Consider the following 27596-nt stretch of genomic DNA (forward strand, 5'->3'; position numbering starts at 1 on the left):
TTTGCCTGTAGGTCAGTGTTATGGTCTGTTTGTCTGTAGGTCAGTGTGATGGTCTGTTGTTTGCCTGTAGGTCAGTGTTATGGTCTGTTTGTCTGTAGGTCAGTGTGATGGGTCTTTTGTTTGTCTGTAGGTCAGTGTAATGGTCTGTTAGGTCAGGTGATGGGTCTTTTGTTTGTCTGTAAGTCAGTGTGATGGTCTGTTGTCTGTCTGTAGGTCAGTGTGATGGTCTGTTGTCTGTCTGTAAGTCAGTGTGATGATCTGTTGTCTGTCTGTAGTTCAGCGTGGTGGTCTGTTGTCTGTCTGTAGGTCAGTGTGGTGGTCTGTTGTCTGTCTGTAAGTCAGTGTGATGGTCTGTTGTCTGTCTGTAGGTCAGTGTGGTGGTCTGTTGTCTGTCTGTAAGTCAGTGTGATGGTCTGTTGTCTGCCTGTAGGTCAGTGTGGTGGTCTGTTGTGTGTCTGTAAGTCAGTGTGATCGTCTGTTGTCTGTCTGTAGGTCAGTGCGGTGGTCTGTTGTCTGTAAGTCAGTGTGATGGTCTGTTGTCTGTCTGTAGGTCAGTGTGGTGGTCTGTTGTCTGTCTAAGTCAGTGTGATGGTCTGTTGTGTCTGTAGGTCAGTGTGGTGGTCTGTTGTCTGTCTAAGTCAGTGTGATGGTCTGTTGTCTGCCTGTAGGTCCGTGTGATGGTCTGTTGTCTGTCTGTAGGTCAGTGTGGTGGTCTGTTATGTCTGTAAGTCAGTGTGATGGTCTGTTGTCTGTCTGTAGGTCAGTGTGATGGTCTGTTGTCTGTCTGTAAGTCAGTGTGATGGTCTGTTGTGTCTGTAGGTCAGTGTGATGGTCTGTTGTAAGTCAGACATGATGTTTAATGTGACAGACGTGTGTATGGACAGTCTCCCTCTAGCGGCCCAGAATGTTCTTCGCTACCTGACCTGAGGCCTCTGGATTCTCCATAGACATATCAAGGGGTTTTCAATATGCAGAGTATTTTTTTTAAGAAGTCACATGCAAGACTGAACCATGGGCATCAGACCAAAGCCTATTATCTTAAAATGATGAAGCATACAGTGCAAATGCATTCAGAAATGGAATTTAATAGACATGACGTATCCTTTACATGGTAATCTGTATTTCAAAAGTGATGGGGGGGGGGGGGGGGGGGCTGGGGGGGCGAGAACACTTTCAAATTTGTTCAATCTCCACAAACATGTAAAAGTAAACAGATTATTGCTGAATTCATTCATTCCTTGATTCCAGCAAAATAGACGTCGTCATGCTCAGCGCCTCAAATCGTTTCTCAGTGTTGAAAACAGAATGGGTGTGCATCTGGATCAGGTCTGGATACTGTAAATCAGCAGGCGGGCCTCCAGGGGGGGGGGGGCTCCAAGCAGTTTCAGGGGAGGCTCGGTGAATGGAAGTGAAAAAATATTCCATTAGTTATCAAAAGGAGATCACATAGAACAGCCTAAATGTGTGTGATTTGGTTCAAGAGATCCCCATTTTCCCCCCAGTCAGAACTCATAACTAATAAATGCCTTCAGACAGATCTTTTTTTTTAATGTAGGCAATCTGGTCCAATTGTTGAGTGTCTTTGCGATCAAATAATCATGATCCCATAGGCGTCCAAGAATTTTGCAAAACCAAGCAAGTAAACCGGGTTGGGGGGGGGGGGGGGGGTTGCTTTTTCCCAGCTTTGTCTGAGGGGAGGCATACAGTCAGACTTTAGAAAACCCCTGCTGTACACATATTTATTCATCACTAGTCCTGAACATAATGCACAGAAAATTCAAAGAAATGGCATGATGCTGGAATCATACGGAAGCTGCTTCGAGCACACACACAAAAATGCAACCTCATCTTTCAAAGGCTCTGTGATTTGGTGACCCAATGAAAATGTGAGAAAGAACAATATTTATAGAAAACACCACATTAAATAAAATGGGGACGATGCAAATGAGAACAACCTGTGTGTACTATTTCTGGAGATAAATTTCTCCAGACGCTTTATCGAAACCCCTATTTGTACGTGTAAACCATAAAGTGCATAACCATTTTCTATGTTCTCAGTTTTTATTTGGTCATCTGTCCTACGGAGCCTTGAAAATGAGGGAGCAGACATTTTTCTTTGCAAATTGATGCATTATAGTAGGTGGCCATCAGCCCTTCACCTCGACATTCCTTCATATTGCAACTTTAAAAGAAAAAAAAAAGAAGAAAATAATCTGTATACATACAGTAAAGCGTATTGGAATAGAGAGCCAAAGTGAACGTCGCTTCCTGCTTTCTCCCTGTACCAGCGCTGAAAGAAATATGAATGGCAGACAACGGAGGATAACGTTACTTTTTTTGACCCCGTTTGAATTGTGCCACGGGGTGCCAAAGTTAATTTTGTCAATTTAAAACATAACTTTGCATGTCAAGAAAGTCGCAGTTTGTCGTCAAACTCAAACATGGAGATTAGTTTTGTATAAAAACTACATAGCTCGTGGAAGCTCGCGGCATGTCGCCGGTTCTCAGCTTTGCTGGTAGAGAAAGTGACGTCACTTAGGCGACAGTGAATGTAGTCTTTCTGATTTATAACTTCTAGTGCAACAGTTTGGCGACAAACTGCGACTTTCTCGACATGCAAAGTTATGTTTTAAATTGACAAAATTGGCGTTGGCACCCCCCGTGGCACAATTCAAATGGGATCAAAAAAGCAACGTTATTCTCCGTTCACCGCCATTCATTTCTTTTCAGCGCTGGTACAGGGAGAAAGCAGGAAGTGACGTTTCACTTTGGCTCTCTATTGCAACTTTAAAAGTAAAAAAAAAGAAAAAAAAATCTGTATACATACAGTAAAGCGTATTGGAATACTGGTTAAGGATTAGTGATCAGGTAACAAGACCATTAAAGTTAAGAGGCAAACTGGTCACATATCAGAACGCCAACAATGTTTTACGCATACGAGTCCTAAAAACAGTGGCCATTGTAAAGCCAAACTCTTAAACCAGTGCAAATCTTTCTAGCGATGAGATTTAAAAACCCTGACTCATTAAATCCACTAAAATCTGTACTCAACTTTCAGAATTGAGGTGACGTTAACGTACAGGAATTGATCATTTAATCCAATGTTGGCTGAAAATGTGCCAGCAAAAATTGCTGAAGAGGCAGATTTTTAAGGTGGACCAATAAAAAAAAAGCAGGAAAATCCTTCCTGACTGAGTAAAGCCTTCCAAATATCAAGTATAAAAGAAAATGTTAAAAACCCTGAAGTGAGGGGTAGAATACAAGCAGAGCATAAAATAAAAGGGGATAACACCTGCAGTTTAACTTTTCTCTACAAACAGAAGGAATATTGCTTATTCAAAAGCTCATAAATAAATAAGAGTATGAACGCAAACGCATAGTGTGTAATACAGTGCACCTGTTGAGTAAAGGTCATCAAAGGTCATCAAACATACCTGCTGAACACAAGAAAAATATATGAACAACATGGTGAGCCCAGCTGTCAGTTCTAGGATCTTCCGTTCCAAAGAGCTGCGACATCCCCTGAAGACGTGAGTGTTTAAAATCCAAGTGCCTCTATCAAAAAAATAGTCAAATAAATATAAAAAAGCAATAAATTGTTGCACATACTGGATGCAGAATATAGCTGCCAGCTGCATTTTTTCCATAAGATTGATAGATTCTGACATGAATGAAACTTAGTCAAGCATGAGTATTCTAACTTTGTTACTTTCCTACTTCAGTATAAACAAAATGTACATTTTGGAGAGTGCAGGCGTCGGGCCAAACTCTCAGATTCACAGTTAGCAATTAAGATGTCAACATTGTCGGTACGGGGGGAATTGCACATAATCAGAGGAGAGGAGAAGTAATCGGGGAGTACATACATAGCAATGACATAGAGGGAACCCCAGAGGGCGCTATAGCCTAGGAAAAGCAAGGGAGAAAATATTGCACATGATTCTAACGTTGGACCCCTCCCTCTCACGTGTCTTTCCTAAGCCATTTTTTCAATGCTCCAGTATGATGCAGTAAAGATGGACTTCCTGCCGACGGCGAGCTCTCCGGACGACAAACCCCGCCTCCTCCCGCAGAGTTGTCCACATTCGCTCCGCCTTACCGAGGGTTAGAGGGGGCGAGGCCCAGAGTGATGGCATAAAGGGAGGGATAAAAACGGCTGAGAGCAGTTATGTGAATCAAGTCCACTGTTGTGTTATTGATGAACCGAGACGAGGGCCACACGGTTACCGCGGGCCCTCGGGGCCACACGGTTACCGCGGGCCCTCGGGGCCACACGGTTACCGCAGGCCCTCAGTACGACATAGAAAGAGTCAATCGATTGCAAAACAAAAACTCTCCCATTCTCCGGTCTGCAGAGAACTGAGCGTCTGCCCGAGAGCTCAGCACAGGGTTTTTTTTTTTTACGAGACGAGTCCGGTCAATTCCACAGAGGGGCGATGTTGAGTCAACTGATGTGCTACTATGGTGTATGAAGTAGTGGGCGTCTGCATCTCGGGTGTTGAACCGACTCAGTTGTGTGGTGGGTCTTGAAAAAAGGCATTTCAGAAGACATGGCCTTATTGTAGAAACGGGCACCGTTTGCTGTCCAGCACTTAAGGTTCTCAGTGGAGGAGAGCGCCAGTCCGGCACTGCTCGAGACAGTGGTGGGTCTACTACGGTCTGTGAAACCTGGGGAAGGGGAAACAGGAAGAAGCAGCGTGTCAGGTAGGTACATCTTTACGTTACATCGCCTCAGCTAGAACTCACTAGCCTGCTTCCAGACTCCTGAATCGCACGCCCGCCCCCACTCTTCAGATCTGAGTGATTCAGAGAGTCTGGTGTTGCTCTAGCCAACGGCTTGTTCTCACACGGCGACACATTAGAGCCAATCGTTGCTTTGTGGGTGGGGCTTTGAACCCTTTCTCATTGCCATTTTAGCAGAATGATATTTGTCGAAATCAACTAACACCTTTTGTGAAAAACAAAGACATCATCTTGGTGAAAGTTGGTAAATACCTTGTCCGGTATCAATAACTGAAACTAAGGTCAGAGCGGCCGGATGTCTCAGTCACTAGTGATTGGTCAGAGCTGGCCAGATGTCTCAGTCACTAGTGATTGGTCAGAGCTGGCCGGATGTCTCAGTCACTAGTGATTGGTCAGAGCTGGCCGGATGTCTCAGTCACTAGTGATTGGTCAGAGTGGCCGGATGTCTCAGTCACTAGTGATTGGTCAGAGCTGGCCGGATGTCTCAGTCACTAGTGATTGGTCAGAGCTGGCCGGATGTCTCAGTCACTAGTGATTGGTCAGAGCTGGCCGGATGTCTCAGTCACTAGTGATTGGTCAGAGCTGGCCGGATGTCTCAGTCACTAGTGATTGGTCAGAGCTGGCCGGATGTCTCAGTCACTAGTGATTGGTCAGAGCTGGCCGGATGTCTCAGTCACTAGTGATTGGTCAGAGCGACCGGATGTCTCAGTCACTAGTGATTGGTCAGAGCGGCCGGATGTCTCAGTCACTAGTGATTGGTCAGAGCGGCCGGATGTCTCAGTCACTAGTGATTGGTCAGAGCGGCCGGATGTCTCAGTCACTAGTGATTGGTCAGAGCGACCGGATGTCTCAGTCACTAGTGATTGGTCAGAGCGGCCGGATGTCTCAGTCACTAGTGATTGGTCAGAGCGGCCAGATGTCTCAGTCACTAGTGATTGGTCAGAGCGCCGGATGTGATTGGTGATTGGTTAGGGGAAAATCAACCCCCTACACAGAAATGGCTAACGAGGTGGTGATCTGAGGCCTGAATATCAGGCTAAAAACTCACTGAAAACGGCACAGCTAATAGCTTTGTGAATAAAGCTCGCCGTGTAATAAGTAATTTACAACGCCCGCACAATCTGCGTCTTGTGTCAGGACATTGGGCCGTGCATGGCCCCGCCCCCGCGCAGTCTAATGACGTTGACAGATCCGTACGTACGAGCGAGCGAGCGTTACCTGGTTAAATGGCGGCTTGACTCGTGCACTTCCATCTCGTTGCTCTTGAAGTCGTTGAGTTCCTTGCGTATAGCTGCCTGCAGAGGACAAACAAGACGGGAGAAGAAGGAGATTGAGAATGTAGCAAAGGGTTAGCACACGTACCGCAGCCTCTCTGAGCCCCGGACTCGACCTGCTTTTAGCATGCTAGCTTCATGCATCATTTACATTGATCTGGAGGTCATGCATGATTCTACTCTCATCATCTTTGCACTTCACAAGGCTCAATGTCCTCCTCGTGAGACATCCGAGAGAACGATCTGTTCTTGGTCTAGTTGGCTAGTAAGTTTGCCCATTTAACTACAATGCACATCTCTTAATTTATTTGACTATGATAATTGTGTATATTGTTCTTGAAGAGTCTTATTTGTCGATTTATTTCAAATATATGATAAATGAAAAGATATTTTAGAACCTAAAAAATATGTTACATGTAAGCAGGATGTTTAGTTGTCACATATTGTCATGTATTAGGCAAATTATTTCAGGGTAGAAAAACATCACAAATTAGATCATAGGGCTACTGTTGGCCACACTAGGCAATACCACTGGAGCAGTTGGGGGCCCCTATCTACTATGCTTGAGATCCCCTGAGCTTTTGTTCTAATGCAGCACACCTGAATCAGTGCTATACTGACTTTATGGACTATTTAGAACTGTGCTCACAGGTCTCCCTGCCTCGGTGTGGGGCTGTTGTGATGGATTCTTGTCCGCGTTTGTTTTCTTCTTGATTTTACTGTGACTCGACACCATTGAGCCTAAATAAAGGTTTGAAATGAAAATGAAATGAAGTGCCTTGCTCAAGGGCACCTATAGAGGGTATGCACACCCACCTCAATCAGGAATGAGTGTCAAAACGAGTGTCAAATTCCTCCCTGAGCAGCAGGTGTCACTTATCTAGGCTGATTACTGCATTCAAGCTCAGTCTTGCTGTGACTCAGTGGGCGTGACCCCACAGTGACTTCTGCCTCTGTGACATCACGTGCATACCCTCTATTGTGTTGACTGAATTTCTAGTGTCTGACTTTGAAAGTGGCACATCTAAATCAACAAGTCATCAAGTTGATTTTCCTCTACAGAGATGAGTCAAAGTTCCAAGGAAGCAAATCAATGTTTTGGGCCTTTTTAATAACCTTGCGTCCCGGGTTATGATGTCATGTGTGACCGCACAACCCAGGCGGGTGATGTCATGTGTGACCGCACAACCCAGGCGGGTGATGTCATGTGTGACCGCACAACCCAGGCGAGTGATGTCATGCGGCCGGAGGACAGACAATACTCAAATCTCTGCTAGCCTTAGACGACAAGAGCAGGAAAATGTCAGCGGAGCAAAAGCCGAGGCTGAGAGGGGTCCTGAGGCACTGTATGTCCGATTACCCTCTTATGTAAGGGGACACTGTTGCGTAAGCAAATGTGCTTTTTCACAGGAGCGGTCCCCTCAGGTGTGAGCTGGCGCGCTCAGAGGCACATGTCACCGGAGCAATAGAGCGGCAAAGTGACCGCCTACTTCCTGCTTCAGCAGTGTATCAGAGATTTTCATCCGCCATTTATTTTCCCATAGACATTTTGTAAAATGCGTATAAAAAAATAGTTTTTACTTGTTCAAACCAAACGGTTCAGATATATTTAGAAACAGGAGAGACCACATAACATTTAACTTGGACCAAAATGTAGAAAAAATTGTGGATTTAAAGAAAATATTTTTTCGATTTAAGTTTTGGTCCGAGTGAAATGTTCTATGGTCTCTCCCGATTCTAAATATAGCTGAACCGAACTATTTCTATAAGCATTTTACAAAATGTGTATGGGAAAATAAATGGCGGATCAAAATCTCTGGTACAGTGCTGAAGCAGGAAGTAGGCGGTCACTTTGCCTCTCTATGGAGGCGGGATCTCTGCTCCGCTCATTAACAGTCAGCAGCATGAACCATTGGGCAGTGAGCAGCAGGACGGCTCCCGGGCGTTTCATCACAACGGGGGAACGAAACAGCCGAGGTGGAACAGCCATCGCAGGAGAGGAGGACAAATCCCCCGGCCATTCTTCTCCTGCATTATGGGCTGCCTGACTCAAATGAGGTACAATGAGGCAAAGGGGAGCATCGTTCTCCATGAAGAGGTTTGAAATCAGGTCATCTCTCGAGACAGACTTTCGACTTGCATCGAAAATCGGTCTGCAAGCTCCGTGAAAAGCCGAATAACAGTGGCCCGTAGGGGGCAGGCTCACACGCTGCTCTTTAGCCAATCAAAATGGAGTGGACACGCAAGGAGCGGACAGGAAATCGATAATGATCGGAGACGGTCGGTCGGAGCCGTCGGAACCAATGGCAGAGCTCTCAGGGAGCGCAAAGGGATTTTCTTCCGCTGGCGACGGAACGGAAATCTCTGGCGGAGCCCCTTGAGTTCCGGTTATTCAGGCATCAAACAAGCCTGCCCCCAGAGGTTAGAGAAAAATATATATATATATATATTTTTAATATACTTTTTTTACCGTTGGGTTCCCACATTGGAAATCAGGTAACCTCAAGCGAGGAGGAATCTGTGAAATAGATAATCTCAACCTAACTATATGACTGGGTATCTAACCCCAGGAGTACTGGCCTTGTCAGCTGCTGTGAGGCGGGTCCAGGGTTTATCTGCCCGTCTGTCGTAGTCCTGGGCGTCGGACACCTCCACGTAGTCGCTGAAGTGGATCAGGATCTTGGCCAGTCTCAGCTCCTCGACAGTGGGCCTCTGGCTCAGCTGGAACAAGAGGAACAAAACATTTGGGAAACAGGAAAGAGTATTCTTGGCCACTGACATGACTGATTTTTTTTTTTTTTTTACAGTGTATAAAGTAACCGGTAGGCCAGAGGCCAGTAGGCGGAGAAATAGCCGGCTGCCGGGGCTTGGGGAACTCCCTGGTTATAGTCATAGTGCCTCCTACTAAACCAAAAGTTTGTAACTCGACTGCACATGGTTAAATTTGCCTCAAACGTCACATATTTCGATGAGAGTCCTGGCCTAAAGACATCTACATGACGATATTCAGTTCTAGTCATCGCACCAGTAGACTACAACTTCAAGCATTTAGATCAAAATGGCTTTAAGATAATAGAAAAAAACACATTAAATCAGGTGTGACCAAACTATATATAAGGCTTGAAGGAAATAGAATAAATCCCTCAAACAGGTGTGAGGTGTTAATTTGTAGCAGGATGTCCGCGCAGGTGTGCAGAATGTGCCATTATGTAATTGAAAGCGACAGGAACATGCTCAACACCTCCCTATGGGGGCGGGGGGGATCTGGCAGCAAACACTCGGTAGGGCCAAGGGCAACAAGGACACCAGCGCCCCCCGGGGGAGCCAGGACGTTAGATCTGCCACTGACTTCACAGACTTCACTCTCACCTTCACCGTGAATCACTGTCCTGGCGTTTGCTTTGCTCGGCCAACAACTTGGCCTCCTCCGACACCCTAAACAACAACTGTGGACACGGGCGGTTCCGCTCGCCTACGTGGGGGGGGAAGAACGCAGCGGGTCACATTTTCCTGGGGCTATTTTGGTCTTACCTTGCGTGTTAGCCTTCGCTTGATCTCCCTCTTCTCCTCCAGCTCCTCCTGCTCGTTGCGAGCTGTGGAGAGACACACAAGATGACGGGTCGGGTCGTGCAGGAGAACCACTGCCTGCCTTGCTGCTTTTCAAGCTGTCCCATGGCCTTCTGGTCTTGTTTATATACATGCGATCAACTTATTTAAGTTAGAATATACATTTATTTCTTTTTAAGAGAGAGAGAGGGGGGGGGGGGGGGGGGGAGGGTTGATATTATGATTTATTTCCCAAGACTAAATTTGTGCATCTCACTAGACTTTCAACCATTTGCAGGATATATTCCAAACCAATTACCAAGGCAGAAGAACCCTCCAGCTTAGAAAGCAAGTGAAAAAGAAAGAAAAAATAAACAAGAAGAAGCACACATTGGGACATTGCTCCTATCCGGAAAAACCTACGGCAGACATAGTGCATTTTGTGTCTCTGTGCTGAACACACACTGTAGCTCGAGTACTACTCCTACTTTAAAATGTGTGTTCCAGAAAGGTGTAAAAGGTCAAATAATGGCCTGTTTGTTTAACCTTGGTGCTGTGTGTGAATGACCGATGGAGAGGGGGGGGGGCATTTTCCCCCTGCACTCTGCCAATCACAGAGGAGCCTCTGGGAGAGCAGGAAGTGTGCTGCTAACACAGTCTTTGATGTGAGAAGCTGCTGAGTCTGAGGCTACAGAGGAGCTTCTCTCTGATGCTGCGTGTGTCTGAGCTAAGAAACCAGTCTCTGTGGACCTGGGCTCCTCAGGGAGCCCTGCTGCCTGCCTGCCTGCCTGCCTGCCTGCCTGCCTGCCTCAGATGAAAAGGCAGACCAAGAAGGAATAAAGGAGAAGATGTCTGCCACTGGCTTTCACATAAATAGTTCTCTCAAATAACCGGCCTGCGTGCTCAAAAGGGCTGCTACAAATAGGGACTCGTGCTGCGCCACAATGCGTCTAATGAAGCGTCACAGGGGATAAACGGGAGAGAATATTTTGATGGTTTAACTGCCGTCACATGCTAAATTGATTTTAGCTGGGCTTCCGAGATGTTTTATGGATGAGCTTTAGCTGTAGAAGATACACTCACGTTTGAGGATGTTCCTCTGTTCCAGCTCCTCCGCCGTGGGCCTCTGACTCAACCGCCTGGGGAGAAACATGCAGCCATGGTCAGCACATCATCACAGGCGAGGTGGAGAGGCAACGGCTACAACAGCCAACAATCAATGGAGGTAAAAACACCTCATGCAGCAAATCAACCTACTTCACAACGGTCAGAGTCAGATCATCATCGTCGTCGACTGTCATTGTCCAAAAGAAATCCGGCGCAAACATTGAAGTGTGGAGAAAAATGAGCAGCTTCCACATGTGTGCGGCCACATGCAGACCAGAGGAAGTTGCTCAGCTTCTTTTTTGTCCCACATTTCGCCCGGTAGTCACTTCCCCCGCCTTGACACTTCTCCTCCTCCTTAGCATGACCTGGAGGTCATGTGACATGACTTGGAGGTCATGTGACTTGACTGACCACGTGAACTGACAGAACCTAAGCTGGCACATTTCAGAAAGGTTGACAAATGTCCTGCACACACACATCCCAAAATGAATTATGCTTAAGTAGAGTAGTCCTTTACTTCCAGCACAACTTAAAAAAAATATTTGTCCAGATGAACTACTTGAATCTTATTTAGCATCCTGGCTAGTGACAGCTTGACTGGGGCACTTTCTAAAAATTCAAACGCTAAGAGTGTGTCAAGACAATAAATATTCAATAGACTGTACATTTCTACCACTCCTCGCTCAGTCAGCCATCATTGTCTGCCCAATGCTTCTCTGCTAATCGACTGAGTGGACTGCCAACAGAAGCCAGATATTCCTGAACACTCGGCTCTCAGCTGACATTCCTGAACACTCGGCTCTCAGCTGATATTCCTGAACACTCGGCTCTCAGCTGATATTCCTGAACACTCAGCTCTCAGCTGATATTCCTGAACACTCAGCTCTCAGCTGATATTCCTGAAGACTCAGCTCTCAGCTGATATTCCTGAACACTCTGCTCTCAGCTGATATTCCTGAACACTCGGCTCTCAGCTGATATTCCTGAACACTCTGCTCTCAGCTGATATTCCTGAACACTCGGCTCTCAGCTGATATTCCTGAACACTCGGCTCTCAGCTGATATTCCTGAACACTCGGCTCTCAGCTGATATTCCTGAACACTCGGCTCTCAGCTGATATTCCTGAACACTCGGCTCTCAGCTGATATTCCTGAACACTCGGCTCTCAGCTGATATTCCTGAACACTCGGCTCTCAGCTGATATTCCTGAACACTCGGCTCTCAGCTGATATTCCTGAACACTCGGCTCTCAGCTGATATTCCTGAACATTCGGCTCTCAGCTGATATTCCTGAACACTCAGCTCTCAGCTGATATTCCTGAACATTCAGCTCTCAGCTGATATTCCTGAACACTCGGCTCTCAGCTGATATTCCTGAACACTCGGCTCTCAGCTGATATTCCTGAACGCTCGGCTCTCAGCTGATATTCCTGAACACTCGGCTCTCAGCTGATATTCCTGAACACTCGGCTCTCAGCTGATATTCCTGAACACTCGGCTCTCAGCTGAGGGCGGATGAGGCAAAAGGAAGGCGACACCTGTGCAGATGCCTTCTGGGAGGCTTCACTGTGCCAACCAGCACATGCAAGACTGATCAAATAAACCTCCACTCTCATTTCCACAGAGAGAGAGAGAGAGAGAGAGAGAGAGAGAGAGAGAGAAAGAGAGAGAGAGAGAGAGAGAGAGAGAGAGAGAGAGACAGAGAGAGAGAGAGAGAGAGAGAGAGAGAGAACAAGACATCTCATTTTTTTATTGATGCAATGTCTAAAGAGATACTTTTGTACAGACCTATCTCTGATTTCCTCAATTTGCAAGCGGCTGAAAGGACTAAAATACCCCAAGGCAATCTCTGCATTCCTAAGTGATTTTAACTGGAGATCATTTCTAGCGCTAGCTAGGCACCGTATCGACGAGGGTCTCCATCTCGCTGGGTCTGGCAGCCATCTGGAACTGTCCCTACCACCCATAGGCAACGCGAGGGTTACACTCCGACCAGAGCTCTCTGCTTCTCACCAGGGTCTGAAGATCCCATCAGCATCATCTCAGCAAAACGTCCTTCCCAAACAATTCCTATCATCACGTTCATTATAGTTATTATTGTCATCCTTATTATACAACACAGTGTCTGTCCTGTGCAACACGGGCAAGAGAGCCATGATCCTGGCGTTATGTAACGACTTACACGAGGTTTGACGATGAAATGGCGAACAAGAAGACTTTAATTTGTTCAGCGGGCACAAAATATTAAGCTCCTCCCCGGTGAGTAAGGACAAGAGGAGAAAGTTTAGGTCAGAGTGTCCTCGTCGACCGGTGTTATCATAATCGATTCTGATTGGCCCCCTAACACAAAAGGGCTACGTTACACGCCTCAATGCTGTGGATTCTGATTGGACCCCTGACACAAAGGGGCTACGTTACATAGCTCGACGCTGTGGCAGGGAAAAAAAGCATGAAATTGGGAATGACGACCTTGTGCAAAGGACACAGAGGGCTTTTTGGGATGCTGACAAGTAAAGCAGCAGGCCTTGTGGGAACATGCGCTGTGTTCCAGTCACAGTGGGGAAGAGCGGCTTGTGTGCCAGTGCCTCGAGACCATATCGCCTCCCTCCCTCGCGGCCATACTTCCCCATGCCTGATATCGTCTCATACTCTCCGGTCTTATTTCCATAGTCTTCTTTCCTCTCCGCACGTCATTACTTCACCTCCATTCGGACGACTCGTGTTCAAAAACAGTCATAGTAAAGCCAAATATAGAGACCAAGAGAGGTGTGATCTGTGGGGGGGGGGGAAACCATATTACACTGAATTTAGAGCTGCAACGATTAACCGATTAGTCGATCCACAGAACTATTTTGATAATCGAATGAATCGTTACGAGTACAATTTGAAGAGAAAAGGTCTCAATTCTCTGATCCCAGCTTCTTAAATGTGAATATTTTCTGGTTTCTTTACTCCTGTATGACAGTAAACTGATATTATCTTTGAGTTGTGGACAAAACAAGACATTTCAGGGCGTCATCTTGGGCTTTGGGAAACACTGATCGTCATTTGCTACCATTTTCTGACATTTTACAGACCAAACAACTAATCGATTAATCCAGAAAAGAATCGAGAGATTAATCGATTATGAAAATAATCGTTAATGGCAGCCCTAATTGAATTAACATAATGACCGTTTACGATCTGATCCCAATACACTCTGTATGTATACAGATCCCTGTGTGGTTTGTGTATAATGTACCAGTGCAGGATGTACACTGCTGGTATGTAACTAACTGCTGTGTGGAGGAGTCGGGCGGTGATGGTTTGGCACATGCATCATCACCGTGGTGATTCAGGAAAGCGAGGGAGGAAGTCAGGCAGTAGGAAGAAAGGGAGAGAGAGAGAGAGAGGGGGGGGAGAGAGAGAGAGAGAGAGAGAGAGAGAGAGAGAGAGAGGCGAGAGAGAGAGAGAGAGGGTGAGAGAGAGAGAGAGATGGGAGAGAGAGAGGGCGAGAGAGAGAGGGAGAGAGAGAGAGGGAAAAAAGACAGGGAGGGGCCGAGATGATGCATTGCTGAAATTAGGTCAGCTCCATTTTCAGAGCCTCCTTTTTAACGAGATAAAGCGTTTATCCTCATCAGATGTTGAAGGTGGGGAAATGAAAAGGTACAGAAAAAAAAACGGTTCACATTTGCATGGGCCTCGGGGCTGAGTCACAGGTCTATTAGCTGGGCTCTTGGGGGCATTATCAGGCCCAACGTGAGATAACATCTTGTTGGGGCTGTGGAGGAGAACAGTGCCGTTTCCCCCACCGACAGCTGTTGTCGAGTTGGCTGTAGCAACAGTCACTGGGCGTAACAGGAAGAAATTGGCAAGGCAACGTCTACCCCAAGTTGCTCGTTATTATTATTATTAATAATAATAATAATTATTATTATTATTATTCGGAAAGAGAGAGACAGAGAGGGGGTGGGCGAGCGACGCCCCAACCCCTAGAGAACGGAGCTTCAGATGAGCCGATCAGCGCGATCAGAGGGACAGCAGTGTTTAAGAGGAAAAAACGTTTTAACAAAATGGAAAGGAGTCTTCCCAGAGAACCAAACGGTGGGACAGAGAAATTGAGTGACAAAAAAGAGAAAAGGCCTCGTGAAGTTGAGACAAAATCTACTGACCTGGTGTCAGTGCCTCTCTGTCCACCTGCCCCTGTCCTGAAGGAAGGTCAAGGACACTGGTCTCAATTTCTCTCTCTACATGTGCACCCCTCAACTCCACATTTGATGGGTTTATAGTTTATTGTCGTTATTATTAGACACTATTATACATTTTTATAATTTATTGTTACCCGGTGTCAGTTAATATTTTTTTTTATCATTGAAAGTTACCAAATTAAAGTGATCAAAATGGCAATGGCAATCCCTGACTGATTTAATCTGTATTGAACTAAATGCACAATCTGTTGTGGGGCTCCTCACAGTGGTGGTTTGCTGGCGACAAACTGTAGGCGAAGTATTGACACTAGCTAAACCGGCTAAAAACAAGTACAAGTCAGCTTGGCATCTCAGGGCTTGTGGAGACTTGGATTACGCCAGGGGAGCAGTATGGAAGCATTTTCTCTGTTTTTTCCCCCCTGTTCTTGCTCGTGACCCTGTTCACAATGGTTCACACTCAAATCCGAACTGTCCCTTTAACATGACCATATAAACCACGCCTACTTCCACTCTTCTATCTGAATACAGATACAGAGACAGATCATTGGGTTGGTTGAACAGATAATGGCGTCTCTGTACACCTCTAGTGTGTAGAATAGAGTACCGCAGGAATGAGTCGCAAGTAGCAAATTGCCGCCATGTTGGTTCATAAGGGGAAAAGGCTATGGAATGTTAGGCTATGGAACGCCTCCCAAGTCATAAAAGTGGTCCGCGTTTGTGAAGATTATCCTGCTGAACACAAATGACCCATTCTGACATCCCATGGTGGTGATTTCTTGGTAAGCCTACAAAAATAGGTCATCCCTGTGGTACTCTGTGTGTGTGTGTGTGTGTGTGTGTGTGTGTGTGTGTGTGTGTGTGTGTGTGTGTGTGTGTGTGTGTGTGTGTGTGTGTGTGTGTGTGTGCCTGACTGTCTCTTACCGTGTGAGTTTGGTGCCTATCTGCTGTCTGGACTCCAGTCTCTCCTCGTCAGTCTGCATGGGCAGGATGTTCTTCTCCTCCAGCTCTCTTTTGGATGGACGGTTACTGAGCTTGATGGCCAGCGAGTCTTTCCTCAGCACCTTGAGAGCCAGGGTGCCTAAACGCACAAAGCATCATGTCACTCATTTGACAGTACCGAAGTGAATAGAACAGCCCGTACAGTCATGGGGTGGTATGTCAATGCTTGTGTGCCAATCAGAACCTTTGAATGCAAACGACTACAGATTCTGTGCAAAATTTTCCTGACTGTGCGTTGACACCAAAGCACAAAAAAGCTTCACTCACGCTTTGTAGTTTACTAATTATTGGCCAAAGTTGAAAAAATTCAAATCGAGCAAACGGACGATGAGGCAAAAATTGCGAATTTGTGAAAATTGCCCCGGTGTAAACGCCCAGTTAGGGTTGTAACTGTAGCCTAAATATTTATTATTTGGATTTTGTAGATAAAGACCAAAATAAGAGTAAGATAGTAGGAGTGAAAACAAGACTGAGAAATACTCCACTGAAACAGCCAAAAATATATATTAAGGTGAAAAGTGCAATAAAATAATCATGATCACAACATTCTCCTCATTTGGGTGGTTTGAACATCAAAGTGAGTCCTCCCTGTCACCACGACCACCACTCACTTGTAAATATAGCGTCGTCATCTTCGTCGTCCTCATCGTCATCCTCGTCGTCATCCTCGTCTTTATACATGCTGGGCAGATCTTCGTAATCGGACTCATTGGGCATATTCTCCTTGTCGTCGTCGCAGTCGATGATCACAGACGGGATGTCTCTTCTGTCCAGGAGCGTGCACTGACCACCGCCATGCAATGCAGAACTAATGGAAGGGAAGGGAAATAATTATGCTTGTTTGGTTATTTTATATGAAATTATTTATATGAGTATGAAGATATTGGGTCATGCTTATGACAATAATGATTAATTAATTAATTATTATAATTAGTATTAATACTATTGGCCTTGTTAAATGTATGAGCCTGTCCATTCAGTGAAGGCAAATTATCCAGTTTTATTCCATCTCTCTCCTCTCTATTGTATAATACATATAGTATCACTGATAAGATATTCCTCCCAAAAATCCCTCATCCTAAAACATGAAATTAACCCAAATATTAATTTAAGGCGTAAATGTGCTTCTGGTATGCTGCCTGCATCGTGTCAAAAGAGTTTTTAATGCATGTACAGGTGGGCCACAAATACATCACACAGTGAGTATCTACAAGAAACCACAGGTAAAGGATGTAAATAACACACCCAAAGCAAGTCATGTGAAGGAGCCAAGTGAGGGAGCGCGCGCGCACGTGCGTGTGCCGTACGCCCACGGCTGGATTATTCCGAAATATTTAAATAGACAAAGAGCCTAAATATACATTAAATGCAACTCGATGCAATCCTCTGCAATTCTCCACAATTCTATGCAATATTTTGAAGTGCAGGGTGGGAAGGGAAATGAGGTGACAGAAATAAACTTGGACCCATCTTTCAAATATAAGTGCAAAAGAATGAAATGTTTGATAGACTGATGAATCAGAGCTTCTTATTATGATCCACAGTGTTGTGCAAGTGCTCCAAGCTTTCAGACGAATGGTGCACGATGTGAGGACCATTACTTCCTTATCCAGGTTGAATGGTGAACGATGTGAGGACCATTACTTCCTTATCCAGGTTGAAATGTCTGTGGTGAAACAAGTTGCTAATGTAGCAGGTTATATAATGATGCAATATTACACGAGATTGGGTGTTTTGTTGTCATTATGGGATGGGAAGGGGCCGTAGCTAGGTATAGAAGGTGGTAGAGAGTTGGGAAACTGTTAAATTGTCAGTTTGCAAAAAACATGCACGGACTGACTGGTTGATTTTGGGATCTACCAGTAAGCACCCTGAGATCTACCAGTAGATCCCGATCTACTGGTTGGGGTTGGGCATCCCTGTTCTATGGTCTCTCCTATCTGAAGATGGCTGAATCGCTTGGTCTGACCGAGTAAAACTCTTTTTATAAGGATTTTTCTGAAACGTGTATGGAAGAATGAATGGGGGATGAAATAAATCCCTTAGGCCCCATGCCGAACCCGGTAGAGGGCATGACTTTGGCACTCCATAATGTCCAAACGGCTGTCCTGTCCCCTTCTCCAAATACTATCGAAGAAACATGTTGTTGTAAAGAGCAACTGGTTACGTCAGGCCAACACACACACAGCTTCAAAAGTAGGCCGTGAGTATAAAAAGTAGGTCATACTGCCTTAGTGCCTTACGCAGTATGGCATAAAGCAGGCAGTGTGCTGCTTCAGACCTGTAGGCTACACCAGACCTACACGGCAGGAGAGTGAGCCCAATAATAACAACACCATGACAAAAATGTCAAAGTATCAGACAAAGTCACTGCAAAGATCAAACCTAATAAACAGGTGGTGCAAACACCTATGGATCATCTCTGCTTCTGCAATTTCTCTCTGATTAGTTTGTTTTAGTAAACACACCCATTACGATCAATCGATGACAACTGGTGTCCTATAGAGACACTGCGGAGCGCGTCATCATTCAGAAACCACGGCCAAAACGGGGGGGAAACAAAAACTCCGGCCAATCCTGGCGTTCTCCTATGTCGCGTGCATGGTCGGGTGTTGTACAAAAAAAAATCGTATATACGGAAGATGAACACTCCAACTTACTTCATTGACAGCAACATCCACATTTTTCTTCTCGCCAATTCTCAATGGCTTCCTTGTTGTTTTCCTCGGGTGTACAAAAAAACTGGCGATTTTTTACATTTGTTGTCTGTGCAGCCCCACCGCACAACAGCTTTTAGCTATGTTTAATTCAAAGAAAATGACGCTGGTGTATGGAAGTGAATGGAGAGCTTTCCCCCGTGATGGTGGGCGTGGCCTATTTCATGCAGTGTCTCTATCAAATGAAAAGAACACCTAGAATCAGGTTGAAGGAAATGGTGCTAAATAATGGTGACTGACCGTTAAAGACACAGTGACCTACCTTTCAAACCTCTGCATGGAGAGCGCCAGAGTCTTGTTCAGCTCCTCGATGATGCGGCTGGGCGTGTGCAAGCTGCCGTACTGAAGCTGCAGCGGGTGGCCGTGGCTCTGGTGCAGCCCGGACAGGTGGGAGGGCAGCAGCAAGGAGCCGTGGTGGGTGCCGGACATGCCCTGAGAGGGGACGCACTTCTGCGAAAAGGTGCCGAGGGAGTTGGGGCTCGGAGACGGGGAGGAGGAGGAGACACAGATCATCACCTTCTTGGGAGGTAGAGGGGGAGAGAGCTTCCCCCTGGGCATACAGGCCAGCTTCACGGGCTGGCAAGAATCTGGAGAGAGAGAGAGAGAGAGAGAGAGAGAGAGAGAGAGAGAGAGATATTGAGGTAAAATGAGAAAACAAGAAGGAGGGAGCACTATTTATCGATGTGCTTTCTGCTTATAGAGAGGCAAGGTGACCACCTACTTCCTGCTTTAATCAGCACTGTACCAGAGATTGTCTTCCGCCATTTATTTTCCCATAGACATTTCGTAAAATGCTTATAAAAATAAGTTTTACTTGGTCAAACCAAACGGTTTAGATATATTTAGAAACAGGAGCGATAGCATAACATTTCACTAGGACCAAAACGTAAAAAAAAAAGCAGATTTAAAGAAAAATATATATATATTTTTTTTAAAGTTTTGGTCCAGGTGAAATGTTCTATGGTCTCTCCCGATTCTAAATATAGCTGAACCATTTGGTTTGATCAAGTAAAACTATTTTTATAATCATTTTACGAAATGTTTATGGGAAAATCAATAGCGGATAAAAATCTCTGGTACAGTGCTGAAGCAGGAAGTAGGCGGTCACTGAGATCTTCATGGTTCATCTTGTGTTGCATCACATCCACTATGCTTTATTGGGGCAGGCAGATAAACAAGAGCTCACAGACACTCAGAGGGCTCAGACACCAGTGCAGAGTGGTGTGAAATTAGGCCATGGTAATGCCACTTGTCACTGACGGACAGATTGACGATGACACAGACACAGTCCATCTGACCTAACCACAGCGGGATTTAATCAGACTACTAATCCCCTTGATGGCAGTCATGGCTTATCTGTTCAAACAAGCACTCACTCACTGTCTCAATTCACTTTTATTGACACCCCGGGGCCGCCTTAAGTCCGAGTTAAGGTGTGCATAAAATAAAACCGGTTGCACAATACACCCTTAAATCTTCTCCATAAGGTTAAACATTTTAAGGAAGAAACGTAAGCACAAGATTTAAGGGTGTTTTGTGCAGCCGATTCTATTTTATGGACACCTTAACTCGGACTCTGAGGAAAAGGTGAGGTAAGGTGCTTCATGACAAAAATTGGACAATATTGGTGTTTTATTAATACTAGAAAGTGCTCATTCCTACAGCCACGCGGAACCCCCCCGCGTGGGTAGTAGTAGTGAGATTGTGACAGTCGGTCAATTTTATTCATATTTTCATATAATCACGTGTTTAATTTTTTATTGTCAGACCCCCCCCCCCCCCCCCCGACATTTTTCAACTCAAGTGAACAATTCGCGCGAGAACTTACAGTTAAGTGTTACATAGTCTAACTGTAAATGCTGTTTCAGAGGTTTTCCCACTCTGCTAAGAAAAGTACCCGTCTGCACTGTAGTGTGCAGCTTTGATGCCTAATTGGTTAATTGTTAATTGGTTAATTGCTGTTGCAGTGCAGCCAGATAGTGATCTAGATATCCATAAAGTAGCCATTGTAGCAAGATAAGTGACGAAGCATGATTGTAATCTGTGACGTTAGTCTTGCAGGCACCACTGTAGCAAGATAGTGATCCAGGACAATAACCACGGAGCTATTGTGATCAGTCACCGCTTGACGTCATCCAGCCGGCAAAATAAGAGGTGACTAGACGTTGAGCACTCTGTGCTGCACACTGAATCACTTGATGAGATTTGACATGATCAGCCTCTACCTCATGCTGACACCGACGGCGGCGTGTCGCTGTGAAGCATGAGGACAACTCACCTGTGCTGTGGTTGGGCATCCTGTTGAAAGGCTTTGGGGGCAGAGCAGGGGGCTGCTTGTGGTACAGCGGGGGCTTGGCCGGGAGGTCCTGAAGGCCGCCTGGGTAGGTGACACATTTCTTGGTGGGCAGAAGCATGGATGACTTCATAGAGATGTCCTGAGTGCAGACTCCACTGTCCATCGAGGAACGGAATTCAACGGTAGCTGAGGAGGGAAGAGAAACAAACACACATTGGCAAAGCATCCAAAAATCCATTTGAGACGTTTGTGCGACTGATAATGAGATGCATCTAGTTTTCTTTTTCTCTCAATTTATTTCTATTTAAAGCGTGCAGGGGCAGACTGACATTTGGAGTGAGGCATACAATTTGACATGAATATGTGAAAGGTGATACGTCTCATTAAGCCATCCATAAGCTGTACGTCAGTCTGTCAGTTATAAGGATAATACGATTAAAACACGATTTCAGACGGAAGCCCGTCTTTATTGTCACACGAACACATCCATGCGGCCACAACACACACTCATGCTGACGGTGGCCGGTGAAATATGTCCTCTGCATTTGACCCATCCAGGCTTGTCCTTTCCTCCAGGGGGCAGGCCAGGAGCAGTGGTCGCTTTTTCTTTCCAGCGCCCGGGGACCAACTTCAGATGTTGTCGTCACTGGTCGGATGACGATCTTCTGCATGTTTTTAGTGGGGGGTTATGTACGGAGGAACCCCCTGGGGAATACGGGGAGAACATGCAAACTCCATGCAGAAAGGCCCTTTCGACGAGATAGCCCACCTGGGCAGTAGGCACTGAAGATATGGGGGGGTCATAACTCCAGCGCCCACAGCGTCCCAGGTGAGAATCGAACTCAGGACCTTCTAGCTGTGAGACGACAGCGCTACCGACTGCGCCACCGTACCCCTATAATACAGCTTTCAAACAGGCTTATAACTGTTCAATCCAGTCCTAAAGGCATAGATCCACTGACATGCTATTATCAGTGCAGAGGGAAGAGTAGCACCCAGAAAGCTCAAGGTAGGTAAACTCAAGATATTCTGAAGCCCAAACTTATCTCAGGTCTGTGGTACTTTTTATTGTAGTCTCATCATATTACATTCAGCTCACCTTTTTCAAAGATCTCCTTCAGCACGCCTCTCTTGATCAGCTCCTCTCTGCTTTGTCTCACCGACATCTTCCGTTCCAAAGCTGAGGGGGGGAGAAGATAGACAAATAGTGTGAAAATACTTTCCCATAGCATTAGTGGTTTTACCAATCAAAGTGTCACACAATCATGTTTATATTGCCCCATTATGGTCAATCCATTAATTGAAATGAAAGTCATTTCCTATAGCAGATATTTCCATATAGTGAAGATAGTGTTTCAGATCTCTGCTGAGTAACAGAGATGTCTGTTCCTCCAAAAAAGGCCCATGCCCCCCCCCCCCAGTTCTTTACTGGTGCATAGACCTTCAGAAACGTGTTGCTCGTTAAAAATACAAGTGGATTCATGATGATGAGACTGAACTCAACTCTAAAGTCAACTGCACCTCCTGTGTATTCTTGTGGTATTGTGGGTAGGGGTACATCTTTAGTTTTGAGTTTATATTGAATCAGACAAGCAGCATTTGAGAGTGAACACCAGTACTGAAGCCTTGATTTGTTGTGTTTCAAACGGTGACTGATCTCTTCCAAACAATCCAAGCTAAAGCGGAGCTTGAATAAAAACAGATCAAAGAGTGTAAAGGCAAGAGATATTCACAGCACTGTGTTATGTACCAGCAGGCATGGCCCATAGCTTCAGCCTGCAGATCTATTTTTAGCTTACAAACCTTGAGGCACTTAACATTTTCTACCACGAGGCTGAATGGAGGCAGTTAAACGGCACGTTGGTAATTTAAAAATCTCCCCCCGTAAAGGAACCAATTAAGAATGTGAAATGAGGACCAGCAAGAACACTCGATCACACTGCGCAAGAACCTCCCTGCGGCCCTGTAGGCCCTGCTTAAGAGAGAGATCACAGACTGTGCCGTGTGTGTGTGTGTGTGTGTGTGTGTGTGCGCGTGTGTGTGTGTGTGTGTGTACTGTGTTTCACATACAGGTGATGTGTGCAATGCTAGTGTGAATTCATGAAAATGCCGACATGCTTGACCTCTCTTTTCCTCGCCCTCAGTCACAACACAGTGGATTCATTCAGACCACCTGCTGGGAGTCCAGAATGAAAACACAAATGAGAATCATACAAAGGTCAGACACAGGCAGGCCTCCGGGGCACAGATTAACCAGGTTAGGATACGTTGTGTGCTTCAGTGTTCTGAAGTATCACAACGACAACAACAACAACAAGAACAACAACAGGACACTCCATTATGCGAGTTCCTCCAGGATACCAGATGTTCAATAGCTCGCCATAACGTTTTCTAAGAGAAGCTTGTTGCAGATCAGCTTGAAGCCAAGCAGCTGAGCAGTGAAACGGTTTTAGAGAAAAACCTGGGAACCTGGGCTAAATTCAAGTCAGATTCAAGACACTGGTATACTGGCCTACAGGGGCAGTATACCAGACAGCTCCTCCGTATCTACGATCTATGGTCAGCAGGTTCCAAACCTCACACCACCGCTCGCTCCCTCCGCTCCTCCACCCATGCACGTCGATCACGACCCTTCTCGTCCCTGCTGGCGCCACAATGGTGGAACAACAAGCTCCACCCCCTTCGGTCAGGACGGCCGAATCACTGCCCGTCTTTCGGCAAAGACTAAGAACACACCTTTTCAGGCTCCACCTGGGCCCATCTTGAACTAACAGCTTTCTCTCTCTTCTAAAAAATAAAAAAATAAAAAAATCCAACTACGGTAATGTTACTCACTCCTTCTCAAACTACTTCCTACAAGTGCTACTCTATTCATTCAAAAAGTCATAGCTGTCATAGATTGTGTTGCATAGTTGATTTCTCTACTGTTGACTAAATGGGATATTGTAAGTCTCTTTGGATAAAAGCATCTGCCAAATGACAACAACTGACATAATATCATGTCATGTCATGTCTAAAGTTTGGTGATTGGCTGGCAGCGCTGCAACATTACATTTCAGATTGAACCAGATTACAAAATCCAAAATCAAGTTGGGTCTCACTGGGTCACCAGACTAGATTCATTTAGCAAAATCAGCTGTCAGTCTGACAGTCTCTAATAATGTCACCTATTGCCTACATCCAGAGTGTGTGTGTGCGTGCCTGTATGTGCGTGCATGTGTGTGTGTGTGTGTGTGTGTGTGTGTGTGCGTGCGCGCCTGTATGTGTGTGTATGTGTGTGTGTATGTGCGTGTGTGTGTGTGTGTGTGTGCGTGTGTGTGTGTGTGTGCTTCTGTGTGTGTGTGTGTGTGTGTGTGTGTGTGTATGTGCGTGTATGTGCGTGTGTGTGTATGCGTGCACAGCGTATGCTGAGAAACTTCCATGGCAACATCGATAGAGACATCAAGCAGCCACCAGAAAGAAGCTGGGATGTCTTCCCAGAATGCATCAGAATTTTGATGCACAGAGTATGAACATCCTAAGCTGTCCTCTCGATCACTGGGTCAATCTTCGATATCAACCCGGTCTTATTCTGGACCGGCCGTGTGGTCAGTCATGGTCCCACACTCCAGGCCGCTCGTGCTCTGGTACCGAGATGAGAGGTTCTTCAGTCAGACATGCATCTGGGAGACTCGGCTAAGAGCATTTTTAAATGAAATGGGCATAGTTGAGCACAGCCTAGCCTGCACTGACTCGAGAAACACTACACCTAGTTTTTTTAGAGAAATAATATATTCCACTGCGAAGTGACCCAGATAGTCAGAGCACATTCTACCAACCCTGAGGCTGCATCTCTCAAAGTGGAGGCTTTTAGCTCATACTTTTAGCCCCGCAGAAAACATTCACGTGTCCATGGAGTCTTATGTATCCCAGCAAGCGTTACGGCTCTTCAACATCCTCAATTTAGACACGGCGGCTACATCGACGACACCTTGAGCCATACCAAGGGCACACTCACTGGGTTTTGCAATTTGGCATTCATATTCCGCCCCCCCCCTCCATAATCCATGACCAGGTAGTTTTTAAGAGTGTGCTTTAGGTGACTGCTGTTCATAAGGAACCAGGCCAATTTATTGCACTAGAAAACAAAAACACTAAGATAGCACTGGCGTCATCAGATTGCCTAAATGCTGCTCCCTTGCTCCACCTATTGAGCATCCTGCAAAGCACACGTGTGAGCTCAGTGAGCTCACCTTCCTCCCACAGCTGTTTATTATCACAACACATCCGTAACACTCTGCTGTGCTGCTCACACACACAAGTGTCCAAATTACCTGCAGCAACATCTGCCCGCCCAGTGGCCGGTCTGCTCCTTACCGCCACAGGAGGCATGATCAACATTAAGGCGTCAGAGACAGCTGCAGAGACAAGGAGACAGAAGAAGAAGAGAGACAGCTGCAGAGACAAGGAGACAGAAGAAGAAGAAGGGGGGAATTTTGGTCCTAGATCAGACGGTGACCGGTACAGCGCTAATGATCGCTATCATCTTAACTAAGACACTTGACATCAGATCAGACAGTGACCAGTCATCTTGACTAGACACTTTAACATCACGTTTGTCTTTGGGCAAAACACTGAACTGCTCTCTAAGCCAATGGGTAAACGGCAACGCTTACGGAGAGACCACAGTTCTGCTTCGGCGACAGGTTTGACACATGGCCGAAAATGGCTCCCGGAGGTTTCCGCTCTGTCTTTCAATAGCAAATTATCAGTCAAATCAAATCAAAAATCAAAAATAAATGATGGCCAGTTATACGGCAGCAGTTTTCTCATGTCTGTTAAAGGAACACTCTGCCCATTTTCAACCAGCTTTGTATCATTAGAACATCAGTAGTATATCAGAAAACTGTAAACTGTTTTGAAGTCTGTCATTTAATTTGACAGTTATTGAGTGTTAAAGTGTGGACCAGTGACATCACTGGTCCACACTAACTCAAATTAATAACTCATTAACTCAAATCAACTCTCAATAACTGTCAAACTAGATGAATGACTTCAAAACAGTTTACAGTTTTCTGATATACTACTGATGTTCTAATGATACAAAGCTGGTTGAAAATGGGCGGAGTGTTCCTTTAACATAACGTCATCCCAATGCAAATGTAATTTGTCAAGACAATGTAACGTGTTCGATGCAATGCAATGACAGCAGATTAACAACTTTACTTTAAAGATAATGATATAAATAGGCTCCCTTTATTTGACTAATTAAATGGGGCAAATGCAGAACAGCCTGTGTGCAATGGTCCGGTTCAAACCCAAATCAATATTTGGGGTCAGTCAAGGTCAACTCAATACTTTATCCTAGATGAGATAAGCAGCAGCTCCTCCTAAACTGATCTTCCAACACAACAAAATGCTTCAGACTGGCCACAACAGAAGACTAACCAAACACATCCACACTATGCTGAGTGCTGACCAGTGTTTACAATGACTCCATCCTCACAGTAACCACATGTGCCCCCGAATCACCTTTTAGCTGAGCACTTTACTCTGTCAGCAGATGATTGTGGATACAGCCTTCTAGTGTCCAACTCTGCACCAACACTGACAGCTCACCCTCAAATCCAAAATACATAGTTTTCCTCTCACCTGTAGTGCTATTTATCCATCTATATCGTTTTGGGATAGCTGCCAGAGTTTTGGAGATATCGGCAGTATAGATGTCTGCCTTCTCTCCAATACAATGGAACTGGATGGCACTCGGCTTGTGGTGCTCAAAGCGCCAAAAAATATATATTTGAAAAACAGCAATGTCTCTTTCCAGCGGCCGATATCTCCAAAACACATTTTTGAGTGGAGGGGGCCTTTAAGCACAATGTATTGACAAAAATGTTAAACAAACGAACAAGCCAACGAGTGCACAGTCCCAGTCTTATCATGGAAGTGTTCCTGAGCACCTACTAAACTGGAAGTTCTCGAAGCACAAAGCACATACAGAGGAAGAGTTGGATCCGATGGAAAGATTTGATAGAATAACATATAGTAGAAGAGGAAAATGATGGAGGAAACGACATAATATACACAACAAGTGCATAACAAAAGGGATCGAAAATAAGCGCTTGTCCACTCGGCTCCACTGCGTATTAACAGCAGAACAAAACCCATAACCCTATTGTCCTTCACTGGAGCAGGGGAGAAGCTCCTACCCTATTGTCCTTCACTGGAGCAGGGGAGAAGCTCTTAGCATAGCGGGGTAGATGAATATAACAATGTGCACAAAACGCTTTCATAATCGTTGCATTTAGCACACACAGCCTATTCAAACTATGAGCAAGGCAGAGTCCAGCCAAGAGAAAGAGTGAATTATCTTTAAGCTTTAAAACAGAGGAATCAGTATTTTTTTGTGACACACTAAAAATACCACTTAGGCCTCAAGAACTGGTGCGGGGCCAGGGGCGAGGAGGATGAACTGGTGCAGGGCCAGGGGCGAGGAGGATGAACTGGTGCAGGGCCAGGGGCGAGGAGGATGAACTGGTGTGGGGCCAGGGGCGAGGAGGATGAACTGGTGTGGGGCCAGGGGCGAGGAGGATGAACTGGTGTGGGGCCAGGGGCGAGGAGGATGTTGGGGCAGGGCCAGGGGCGAGGAGGATGAACTGGTGCAGGGCCAGGGGCGAGGAGGATGTTGGTGTGGGGCCAGGGGCAAGGAGGATGAACTGGTGCAGGGTCAGGGGCGAGGAGGATGAA

The 27596-nt window shown here is 45.7% G+C and overlaps 1 protein-coding gene across 1 annotated transcript in view; it reads right to left on the reverse strand.

Moving 5' to 3' along the window:
- Positions 1–5957: 5957 nt before the first annotated feature.
- LOC310797298 (phosphatase and actin regulator 1-like) overlaps positions 5958–27596 on the reverse strand; it is a gene marked incomplete at both ends in the record, with an annotated part of 29733 nt that continues 8094 nt past the window's right edge. The window contains 9 exons of the mRNA XM_083659664.1: positions 5958–6034; positions 8594–8738; positions 9549–9610; positions 10647–10702; positions 15780–15936; positions 16469–16665; positions 18837–19161; positions 20853–21056; positions 21970–22050. Coding sequence (XP_083515790.1) covers positions 5958–6034; positions 8594–8738; positions 9549–9610; positions 10647–10702; positions 15780–15936; positions 16469–16665; positions 18837–19161; positions 20853–21056; positions 21970–22050 — 1304 coding nt within the window. The remainder of the gene's footprint in view (positions 6035–8593; positions 8739–9548; positions 9611–10646; positions 10703–15779; positions 15937–16468; positions 16666–18836; positions 19162–20852; positions 21057–21969; positions 22051–27596) is intronic.

Source organism: Poromitra crassiceps (genome assembly GCF_964638095.1).
Source record: "Poromitra crassiceps genome assembly, chromosome: 23".
Taxonomy (NCBI): Eukaryota; Metazoa; Chordata; class Actinopteri; order Beryciformes; family Melamphaidae; genus Poromitra; species Poromitra crassiceps.